General features: G+C 37.2%; 1 protein-coding gene across 6 annotated transcripts in view; it reads right to left on the bottom strand.

Annotated features, from left to right (window-relative positions):
• Positions 1–12,497, bottom strand: part of FAM13C (family with sequence similarity 13 member C) — a 154,852-nt gene that overhangs the window by 4,693 nt on the left and 137,662 nt on the right. For 3 of the 6 annotated variants that reach the window (XM_059170211.1, XM_059170207.1, XM_059170205.1), the window contains 4 exons: positions 10,808–11,019; positions 3,507–3,602; positions 2,049–2,245; positions 331–432 (listed from right to left, as the gene is read on the bottom strand). In XM_059170211.1, coding sequence (XP_059026194.1) covers positions 331–432; positions 2,049–2,245; positions 3,507–3,602; positions 10,808–11,019 — 607 coding nt within the window. The remainder of the gene's footprint in view (positions 1–330; positions 433–2,048; positions 2,246–3,506; positions 3,603–10,807; positions 11,020–12,497) is intronic. The other 3 variants (XM_059170206.1, XM_059170208.1, XM_059170210.1) reach the window with 3 other exon arrangements.

The raw sequence follows: 12,497 nt of genomic DNA, 5'->3' as shown, positions 1-12,497 counted from the left end.
AAGGGAGAGGCATTAACCCACTGAGCCACCCAGGTGCCCCTCAAATAGATTTTTTAAAAGTTTAGATAAATTCAATAGTTAGGGATTTTTGGATTTCATCCTTCACTTTTTAAAGCCTGATGTCATATTTCATAGCTACAGCCTCCCATAAAACATACCTAATAATGGCACTACCACAATGCTGCATTAGACAGATCTTGAGTCTAAATCACTGTGTAAATTATTTCTATTTCATATAAAGTCACTGTTCCTGCCAAAAACTGCAGCTCATTCTTAACAATAGTTCCCTAGGAAATATTAACTTAAAAAAAAATCTCTGCTCACACTTACCTTCCTGTTTGTTTAAAAAACTGTTCTTCAAAGTCTCTTAAGGCTTTCCGAAGTCTCTTCTTGTCAGCCCTAGTTTCTCGGAGATGGTCAAGAAGTACAGGCCTATATCAAGCAAAATACACATTTGCCATTACTGAGCTCTGGCATAATTGAGACATCATAAGAAGATTTATCTATTCAGCAAATCATATTACGATACAGAAGGGTTCTGCCTAAAAGAGTATCTTTTAAGTAAATATAGTACATGTAGAGCCTAATCAGAGAGAAGCACATAAGCAGAGGATTAAAAACAATGTAATCAGAGAAGAGAAAGGACAGACAGAAGGCAAGCCAATGGAGTCTGCTATAAAATGTGGTGACAGTAATAACCATATGAATGGATAAGGGAGAAAGAGACATTTTGAAAGAATACTCATCAGTATTAGGTGATAGACAAGACATAAGAGGCACAAGAGGACGAGAATTTAAAGAAAAGTCTACCCTTAAGGTAGAGTATGGGGAAAACGCCAAAACCCTTGGGAATGAAACAGCCCTTATTCAAAATAAAGCTAGAATTATACTGGAAATTCTACTCCCTTCATTCTACTAAGACAAGAGAAAAGTCAGGCGCTTTAAAGACAGGAATTTTTTTTTTTTTTTAATTTATTTACTTGAGAGAGAGATAGTGAGAGAGAGCATGAACGAGGAGAAGGTCAGAGAGAGAAGCAGACTCCCCATGGAGCTGGGAGTCCGATGCGGGACTCGATCCCGGGACTCCAGGATCATGACCTGAGCCGAAGGCAGTCGTCTAACCAACTGAGCCACCCAGGCGTCCCAAAGACAGGAATTTTTATCTAGGAAATTTGTGTATGGTTACAGAACTTTGTATTGGCATTTTCTAAAAAAAAAAAAAACAAAACACACACACACACACAATAAATAAATAAAAGGAAAGAGAGGGAAAGAAAAGAAGGAAAGAAAGATACAGGGAAAAAAGAGAGGAAGACTGATTTTCTGTTTCCAAACAGGTTACTTTGCGGAGCTGAAACTGAGGTATCAGCTAATTCTATAAGCACACTAAAATCCCAATTTAGAACTTAGCCCTTAGTCCCACCTCATATATTTTTGGGGATTCCATCCCTATCTTGAAGTATATACTCACCACACTACACTATTACATGTTAATGGAAATCTCATAGTCTGGCCTATAATATACAAACAAAAGAAGGCCAAATGATCAAGAGGAATGCCACCTACTGAATAATGATAATAACAACAATGAGAATACTAATGAAAATACAAATAGCTCCTGAGAGGCCAGTAGGAACCTAAGGGCAGCTTATTTACTTATGGCCAAGGGGATTCCCAGGCTGGAGAACCATTTTATCTAAAGGAGTAGACAAGACTAGGATAAAGGTCCTGACAAATGTTGACCCCCATGAGATCCCAATTCCTTTTGGTCCAGCATTTTCAAAAGTCATCTCTGCTTCACACATTGCCAAGAATTAGACTGATGTCAGACCCTACTGAAAAGATGCGCAACTGTAGGAAATTAGTATTTATGGTATCTCCATATTTATGGTATTCTTCAGCCAAGAGAAAAGCCAGATTATGCTTTTAGGCAATTGTTGGTTCACATTTTTTAGGGAATCTAATAGCTCTTGTGAACTTTGTATACACATATAGGTATCCCAGATGAAAAGTTGAAAAGAAACTCCATACTTAGGATTCACACTCACATAGTGGCCTCATGTAAATTGGACATGGATAGGGCTGGTGGTTTGATTTCTTTCTTTTCATCTGGAAGCAGGACCGTAATAGGCTCAGTCTCAGAGAAGGTGAGGTGGTCGCCAACAGGAAGGTGAGACGCTGTAGCTGGCAAAGAAAGTTGTTGGCTTCCCTGTGGACAGTCTTCATCAGAGTCTTCTTCCTCCTGCTTATCATAAGCAGAGTTAAATAAAGTCACAAAATGCTAAGTGCCTCTTGCATCAAAAACAGGAAGAAGAACCATAAATAGACACCATGAAAACGGTAGGTAAACCCTGTGTCTACTGAAAAGCCAGAAGGAAGAAACCAAGAGGACCTCTTCCTCAGGTGCATCAAAAATCTTACAGAAGTTATTGAGTGAAGAGGCACCCATGCTGTGCTAAAATGCTCAGCAAATTCATCTCTCCTAGGCCAAAAAAGGCCCAAAGAAGATAAGGTCCAATCTGGGCTGCACTGCCTACTAGTTCCTCCCTTTCACCCAGACCTTCTGGTTACATAGGTTAGAATGAGAGGGACTTTAGACACCTTTTCTTTTCGGAAATACCCCAAATCAGGTTCTGGGTGGACCACATTCAGATACAGAGGATATTGGAAAATTGACAAATTCAGGGATGAGCTCTAGGAAAGCCAAAGCAAAATGGAGTTATTCCTTAACATCATCACAACCAAAACATTTCCTTGCAAGGAAATCGGAAAATCATAATCCTTTTAAATCATGCTTCCTCAATGGAAAATTTTTAGAGACTATGACTCACTATTATCTTTGTCTTTAAAATCATGAAAGTATAATGTAGTCAAGTATACTTAAATGTGTATTTGTTAATATTTATTCCTTTTTATATTGATATCTTGAGCAAGTGACTACTTGAATATTAACGGAGTAGGATTTGTGGTGCTTTTCTAGTTCTGTATTCCCATAAGTTATCTTTATTAAAAATAGTCTAACTCAATTTCAGTAGCCATATTTTCTATTGAAATAAATCTTATATCTTACATAGTGATGGTCAAATGGTATCAAAAACAAATGATGCATTATATCAAGGAACATGTAGTCAATTTTCTTATTCAAGAAGAAAAATTAACACATGGAATAGAAAGGCTCTATTTGGTCTAGCTGTGTTGCAAATTAGAAAATGCCAAGTTGAAATTCATCATTTGTTCAAGAAATGAAAGCAAATGTTAAAACTTGCTTCAAAAATACAATTGCTATAAATTCCTCTTTCATAGTAATTTAATTATCAACAATTCTTAAGTTAATAATATTAGGCTTAATGGAGGCCACATTTCTACTTTTTGAAATAACAACTGGCCTTGTTAGCAGTATATACTGCCAAGAAGGCTTATTTGTAACTGTCAGAGTGCCGCCTCCCTACCTAAACTATAACAAGCACAAGTAATTGTTTCTAGTTAAAGCAAGCATCCCAACTTACAATTGTTGGAATAAGGGAAGGTGTTGACAAGATTTGCTTGATAATCCTGTATCGGTCATAAAGAGGTTTTATGAGGTTCTTGTCTTGCTTAGCTACCTGAAAAACATGAAATTAATTATTGGTCCTTTCTTAGATGAGAATGAAAACATGGCAGTATATTTTAGCGGGGAAAAATAAAAAACAGTTTTGAAGTCTCAAAATAGATTAGTAATACTATAATACAATAGTAATTAGAAAAAGCGAAGTCACTTATAAGATACTATTTAAAGCACATATCAATTTTCTTCTAGGAAAGGTTTCCTTTAGGATAGTTCCAAGTTTAGAAAGATGTTTAAAGCTTTCTGAAGGAATCCTAAATATGTAAATGGTAAGAAGCCTGTTACTTCTTCATTCTTTAAAAAAAATATATATATATTGATATCTTCATTTTTTTTTTCTGAAACGAGTATTTTATCTGGATTTTCATGATTATATTCACAAATACCAACCTTGTTTAGGTCTTCATCACAACAAGCCTGGAGTATATACTAGCTTGCTGGCTAGCTTTGACATAAACTATTCTGCATATGACAATTAACTTACTTGAATCCTCAATTTCTTACCTGTATAACAAGGAGGTTGGAATTACAAAGTTCCTTCCAACTAAAAAATTTCATAACCTCCTGGTCCAAGAATGTGTTCTCCTACCTCCCTGCTGTATGAACCAACCCTAAGCACTATTTTTAACAGGTCACATTGTGCACAATATCTATCAATCCCTTACCTATCTACCCCACCATCACCTTTCCATCCAAAGTGACCAAACCTCTGATTGCCTTGGTTTTGCTCCCTGCTGTGTATCCTACATTAATTTGCTACCTATTTCCTATATGCAGTTTCCCTTTCACTCTGGTCATATGCAGGAAGGGATGGTAGAAATAGCACATAGCAAAATCACCTGAGTATCTTTTCTTTAAGATAAAAAACCAGCGTCATCTGGCCCTCTGCCTTCCAGATTCCCCCAGAGGGATCGTGAAGGAAAAGAACATGACTGAGAACCATTCTGGCCCCTATTTATCTCCCTTTACTCTGAACTTCTCTGCCTTATTACCTGGGCCTTGACAATTTTCTCTGTTTCAGTTTTGTCTGCGCAAATGAATTAGAGGGTTTTCAAGAACAAAGATTGTATCACATAGTTTAAAAAATTTTCACAGTACCCAACACATCCCCCTTCCCTGCTATAAATTTATCAACACAAGTTTATAAACAAAGGTACCCTAATTTTTAACAGTCTTCATATAATTCTACAGGCTATAACCTAAGGCTCTTTCATTTTCAGTAGAAAGAAAGGCTTTCTGTAGAAGACTTCTAAATATTATTGGCTAAGTAACCCCAAGAGCTTTTCATTTACGGGCCCAGTCATTCCTTAAATATTTTCTGAGTCATGATACATCTTACCATGAAAAAAAAAAAAAATCCTGTCAGGTATCCCATAGGGTTTTAATAAGTAATAAAAAATCTCAATCCAAGTTCAGAAAACATGAACATCGTGTTTTTTATTCAGTGTCTCTTTGGGGCTTATATTCTACAGAAAACGCTTCAGAAAATGATGCATTTAATGTTATTAGCATCTTTCTATGGTAGTTTGATTTTCATGATTTTATTTATTTTTAGTATATCCTTTGAATTCTAGAAAAGCTAAATTTCATCCTAAAAGAAAAAAAGAGTAACCAAAAAGCAAGCTAGAATGATGAATGCTATTATAGAAAAATTACAGATGAAAATCAGTGTCCATATACAATGTATGCTCTCATCTTTCACTCTGATGAGTCCCTGATTTTATTCTTAGCATCATTATCAAAGCAATCCCCAAAGAGAGACATGAGGGCTCGCTGGCAACAGTGTCAAAACTAATTCTGTAAGTGCTCATCCTCAAATAGGAAGACAGGCTGCCTATAGTGATCAGACCGTGTGCCTGGAGCTCTCTTCTACTCAGAGAAGCTCAGGAAGGTCTGTTGAGTCAATCTTCATGAAGGAAGATGAGTCAAGAGGTAGGCATTGATTGAATAGGAATCCTCAAATCTAAAGGGCAGACATACATTTAACTTGGCTATTCCTCAGCCATTTTCTGCCAAGAATCAGACAATTGTCCCCTCTCTATTCAATGACTGTTTTTGAAATGCATCCTCTCTGCCAAGGTCTGCATATTTGTGGCTGTCCATGGTATGTCAGATGTATCTAACTTTTGATTTTCTTTATGTGAATGGAGGAACAAACATGATGTTGAGTACCTGAAATAGCCAGAGAGAGAGATATCCAGAGCATGAAGGGGCTGTCAGATTTAAAGATAAATAAAAGGAGATAAATCCCAAAGATACTTAGTCTAACTTCCTTCTCCCCATTTCTTATAGCATCAGAAAGAGTAGAATGAAAAGGAGGCTGAGCAAGAGAGGACTGTGCGTAGAACAGTTTGATATGATTTGTTGACAGCTTGACAACTTTGCCATAAAAAAATTCTTAAGACTCCTACCTAGTAGGTTATATGAATCACCAACCTAATGAGATATTTGGAATAGTAGCTCCCAAACAAGGTGGCAAGACAGAACTGCTGTTGAGTAGACAGCCCAAGTGTATTCCTTTCTGGGCCCTGGTTAGAAATTTGTTTGGGAAAAAACTGACATCGCTTATATGCTTTTACCATCATGCTTGGTTTCCTTTCTCCCCATGGCATTAGTCCCATTTATTCACTCACAGTAAACCACAGAAATTTATTTTAAAAATCATTTCAATCAGCCCCATAATCAAGATCTCTCCTAGAGAGGAAAGTAGTAATGGGAATCAATTACTCTCGCTTTAGAGAACTAAGTGTTGCCAAGCTTTTCCTATGTCTGAGTCTCCCCAGCTCCTCACCAAATGAGGCAGTATATATGGAACAAGTCTGAATTTTGAACTAACAAGTCAAACAATGTGAAAAATCAGTAATGAACATAATCATACAAAGAAACTGCTGAAGAAAACGGCTTGGTCAATATAAAACGTTTCTAAGCAGGGGACTGCAGATTAGTATTAGCCTTGAAACCAGAGGACATGAGTTCAGAAAATCAGCTTTAAAACTTACCTATTTTTAACATGGAAAATTATGTAAGGTATGAACCTTAGATTTTTAATGTAGTGAATATATTGTTATATGAATATATTGTTTTAATAAGTTAGCATATGTAAATGTCCCTGGCAAAGAGTCAGGTGTAGTAAACGTTATTTAAGCTAAAAACTAAAATTGATTTCAGGTTACTATCAATGTTTTCCATTACTAAAAAAGGAATACATGGTGCTATTAAATAAATTTTAAGAATAAAAGAATGTGAATCTATTTCTTTATACAAAAAGCTATCCAGAATATACAAAGTGAAAAAAAGGAGAATTATATAATGTGTTACTTTTAGTTTTAAAAGGGGACAAATTAAGAATGTATATTGATACTTTCTTGCATATGCTTTATATAGAAACTCAAAAGGTACACATGACACATTAGTAACAACAGTTACCTGCTTGGGGATGGGAGACCTCAGGGCTAGAGCTGGCAGATGGGGCGGCAGAGTCTTTTTAATGTGTAGCCTTTTACATTTTTTAAACTATATCAGATAGTATGATTAAGAAAACTATTTTTATTTTTTAAAAGGAAAACTAGGAAAAAAAACTTGAGGGGATCTTCCTTCTGATGCCCTTTACCTCTAAATTTCCCTCTCTTCAATGTATAACAACCACTGTATTTTCACTATATGTATAATGTGTAACAATCACTATATTTTCATTTGATTTAAAAAAAATAAAATTATTATTATTTTTTTAAATCTGCTTCCCTCCTCAAAGATGCTGCAGTTAGTGAAGGTCCAGAAGAAGTAACTGCCATTACTCATCCAGTCAGTAATTTGTGCCGTGCTCCTAACACCACCGACAGTTCTCAGAAAGGGCAATAAAATGGGTACAATGTGTCAGCACCAATTTGGGACTTTCAGAAGAAAAGGATATAAATAAGCACCACAGACTCAAGGAATGATTCATTCACTTTCAGGGCTCAGTGGATACCCTGTGACCCAGAAGTGATTGCCTCCAAAAATCATCCTTTAATAGAAGAGGAGGAAAATTACTCTATAGCAGTATCTGAATTGACAAGGCAATGCTACAGGATTTATCAGCTTTAGTATGGGCTCTGACCAAATACCAAATGTAAAAATTTCACAAAAGTCTCTCTAGAAAAGAAAGAATTCTTCATCCTGGAAGTTTTAATATTTAATGTATTTTTGGCAGTAAAGCAAGGACCCCAGATAAAAGTCATTTGCCAATTTGAGTTTAAAGAAATGGGACCTATTCAGATAATTTCAGATGCTAACAAGCTCACAGAGGAGCCAGGAATAACATAGCTACGGTGGAAATTTGCAAACCTCCCTTGGCTTCTGCTGTGATTTGGGACTCTCCTGTAGGAACTACTAGCCACTTTAGGGTCTGCTGTATTAAACTTCCCCAGGAACAATACTACAGCTTGGGGTATTGAGAGCTACATGTCCCACTATAGATGCTTTCTATTTAAAGGGCCTACCTTTAGTCTAGTGCAGAGAGCTGAAGGGGCTTCTGACATTTATTAATCAGTTCGGCAGATACTTCATTTAAAATAATAGAAATAAATTGCCATTTAAGCAAAGATAACTTACAAAGAACTCAAATATGCTTCTCTGATCTTTAGACTCCCATGTGCATGTGCTATATTTGACTTAGATGCCTAGCAGGGTGACCAACCGTCTGCATTTTCCCAGGATGAAATCATTTGAAATTTTCAGCATCCAGGAAAATCCAAGGAAACCAAGAATGGATGGTCACACTATTGCTCAAAGATCTTAAAATAAACATGTCCAACAGACCTCTTCAGTTTCCAGTCCCATCCCCAGTCTGTTCCTCCTGTAGGATTCTCCATCACAGTAGATGACCCATCACCATCTTGGATTCTTCCTTTCCTTACTCCCTACTGTCCAATAATTCATCATATCCTTTTGATTCTTCATCCAAATTATACTTTGAATAGGACTTTATCTTTCCATCTTCAAGGCTATCATGCTGGTGCAAAGGACGCATTTCATCTTCCCCTATCCACTCTTTCCCCCTACCATTTATTCTTTACACAGCCATCAGAAAGATACTTTCAATGTAAATCATGTCATATCACTTTCCTGTCTTCAACAACTCAACAGCTTTCCAATACTTTATACTACCCTAAATGGTCCTATATCAGGGCCCCCAGACTACCTTTCTGACTTCATCTCATACATCAAGTACGGCTAGCCCTTACCCAAGAATTCCAAGTACATGCAAGCTCTTCCTTCAAGATCTTCATCCACAGTCCCATCTGCCTAAAATGCTTTTTGCTGCTGTCTTGGTCTATACATTCTTCTTAATGAAGAATTTAGTATGTCATGTATTGGCCTTCCTAATCACGCTATGTAAAGTAGAAACCATACCCATTATGTTCTATAATAGTATCTGTTTAATTCCTTGCACACTATTTACCAAATCTTTAATAATTTTCTTTATTTAACTGCTTGTTATTGTATCCCAATTCCCAGAAGAACATGCACTCTGTGAGGGCAGAAATCCCCATAGCTTCTCTATCATATTATATCCAGGATGTATCATAATTCACAACACGTAATAAGCACTTTAATATCTTTGCAAATGTATGATTGCACACCAGTCATCAGGCATCTTTCCTTCTTGTTACAATAATTATGTAAGTATGTATTGTCTGTATTTTATAGATGATGAAGATGAATCTCATAGAATTAGTTCACTTGCTACGTGTACATAGCTAGAAGGTGTACATAAGCTATGTGTACATAAGCTAGAAGGCTTACTGAAGCACTAAGTCCAGATCCAAGTCTACTGTCCCAATCCTGACTCAACCCTCACCGCACTAATCAAGTAGAATATAGAATTAGGACTTGAGTGTTGACCAAGCTTCTTTTATGGATGTGGCTAAGGTAACTAGAAAATATAAGAAAGACCATCAGAAGCATTGAAAGATGGAAAACCACACATGTCCGTGTGTGTGTGTGTGTGTGTCCCACAAATATCTACATTTTAGTGGGGAGGGAATGCATTTGCTAAGTAGACAAAAACCCATTCACTTTTCACAACATATAATTGATTATTCTTAAGTCTAAGCATTTCATTAAAAAAAATACATAGAGAGGTGCCCAAAGGCTCCTTTCTGCTTGTAGATCACAAATCTCCATATAAAGGAGAAGTCCAGGGGCACATGGTAAGCCTTTTGGGATTCAATATATGTGGCCACCTCGTGATTGAGACTAGATAATGTGCAATAGAACAGCTAAAGCATTCTCCTCAAAAATACTTGATTTCTAAGTTAAACATGGTAGTTTGTTCATTCATCTATCCATTCACTCAGCAAACATTTATTCAATACCCCCTGTGTACAGACAGTGTAGGATCATGAGATACAAACAGCAAGAGGTCTAAGGTATAAAGTAAGAGACAGAAAATGTCATACAGCGTAGTTAGAGCTATGATTGGGGAGCTGTCACTCTTATTCAAGAAATTAAGGGTAACCATACCATTTAAGAGTTGGGACAAAAAGATTACAAGGAAGGCTCCCTGGCATAAGTGAAATATATGCATAGACGTGCAGGATGAGGAGGAATTAGATAGTTAAATACTAATTGCTTTCATTATCTTCTTTGTAAAATATGATAAATATTTTCTTCAACCTCTAGGTTCATAAATCCAAATGTCTAATTGACAATTCTACCTGAATGTCTCACAGAGATTTCAAAACTAAGATGTCTAAAGCATCCAGTTTTAGACATCTTATTACCAAACACTCTTCAAAAAAGCCTACCTCTTTATTCTTATTATTGAAGATACTAAACCATTTTCCTTACTATGTATAACTCATCCCAGCTTCATTATTTTCTTAATACAACACACTATAAAATGGGATTATAACACTAATCTTGGGTTAATTTGCTAGCTTATTGGGGGAATTAGGGGAGAAAGAGACATGATACACCTTCATATCTATGTCATTTGCTTCCCACCAACATGTAATAACTTCCAGAACAACATCCTGGAATTAAGTGGCAACACCCATAGGTCATGGCCAATAACTTACTAAAAACTCACCTGACTGAAATTTCAGAGCCAGTCTCCTAAAGTTGTTTATGTGGTGCCAAGTGCTCTTATAAATTGTTCAAAACCATAATCTCACTGACACTATATTGAGTGTTGTGACCTGTGAGGATATGGTGAGGTACCTTAGAATCCTCCTGAGCAGGAAGCTGCTCTCTCTTCTCCTTCAGGCATGTCAGCACAGCATCTGGAGTCTCCTCTCCAGAGGAGCATAGCTCAGGACCCACAGCTTCCGGCTTCCCATTCTCTCTGGGGACTGCAGGTTGCTCACAGGACAGGTTTCTAGGTGGGCCTTTGGGAGCAACCCCTTGTTCTTCTGAGAGCTTCAGCTTTAGTTCTAAGAGAAATGCCATGAGTTACCATGAACAAGGAGGACTCACTGGGCTTAAGAGTAGAGTCTTTCAGAAATTCCCACCACTGATGTGAAATCAGTCGAAATGGATGGTATTGCTGATGGTTTTCCACTGGGAAAGGGCGGCCTTAGTAACCAGAACCAACAGCATAAGCTCCCAATCAGATGTAGAAACAGAGGGTTCTTGAGGGTGGAATCTCATGGAAATGGAGTAATTCGTGTGTAGGAGTAACTCAGTGGTTTAAATTTCAGAGGATGAGTTCCAGAGGAAGACCAGTGGTATTGTCCCAAAGATTTTACCCGTTACCTACCATAACACCTGGAATTCTACACTCAGAGGTTCACTTACTTGAGTTTGGAAGCTTTGTGCCATTAAGAGCCTCTGTGCAAATAAATGCAAAGGCCTCTGTAAGGCTTTACACACTTAGACATCTGAAGAAATACAGGAGCAATGGGAAAGGAGAGATGGGAATGCCAGCCCCAACTTGACAGATCTCACAATTTTGTCTGTTATCTTTTAAAATCCAGGAATCACCATTATTTCAATGTGGTTTTATATAAGCCCACATAATTAAAAATAAAAAAGCCACTTGGGACATGTCAGGAAATTACATTTCAGAATATGCTAAGGGGCTGAAAATGTCAATGTGGCCATTTGTATTGATTTCTCAATTACATAGCTCATTTTCTTTGTTTGATATTTGTTTTTTAAGTTAGACTCTGGTGAGGTGTTTATTTTTTTTTTTTAAGATTTTATTTATATATTTGACAGAGAGAGATCACAAGTAGGCAGAGAGGCAGGCAGAGAGAGAAGGGGAAGCAGGCTCCCCGCTGAGCAGAGAGCCCAATGCGGGACTCGATCCCAGGACCCTGAGATCATGACCTGAGACGAAGGCAGCGGCTTAACCCACTGAGCCACCCAGGCGCCCCTCTGGTGAGGTGTTTAAACACTGCATATTTTATAAACCTGCTACATCATTACAGTTTAATACCACTGAATTAATATTCCCTTCCAGTTCTTTATTGCCACCATTTTAGAGATTTGGAAAAAATTCTCACATCTCTAAGTATCGAAATAAGAATGTGAAGAGAGGAAGAAAATAAATTTTTGCTGGAAAATACCATAGTACTTTTAAATGGATTTTAGAGTTAACTAATAACACATCACCATCTCCAGAGAAACACAGAAAAAACACTGGATTAGGAGGTAAGAGAACTGAGTTTTACATCTAGCTCACTGCCTCCTAGCTATGTAACTTGTCCCTATCTCTGGACATAAATGTCATCATCTCTGCAAAGGGGTATGCAGAGACAATGATTGCGCAGGCCTTTTTCTAACATCCAAGAATCCAATAACCCAAGGAAGTCAATACTCCCCATGTTGAAGTGTTCCTGGCACTGAAGTGAATCATCCCAATTCAGAGTCTGTAGTTCCTCAGTCTCTTTATACGGAGAATTGTTAG

This window comes from Mustela lutreola, chromosome 4 (genome assembly GCF_030435805.1).
Source record: "Mustela lutreola isolate mMusLut2 chromosome 4, mMusLut2.pri, whole genome shotgun sequence".
NCBI lineage: Eukaryota > Metazoa > Chordata > Mammalia > Carnivora > Mustelidae > Mustela > Mustela lutreola.
This window is presented reverse-complemented; position numbering and strand designations above follow the sequence as displayed.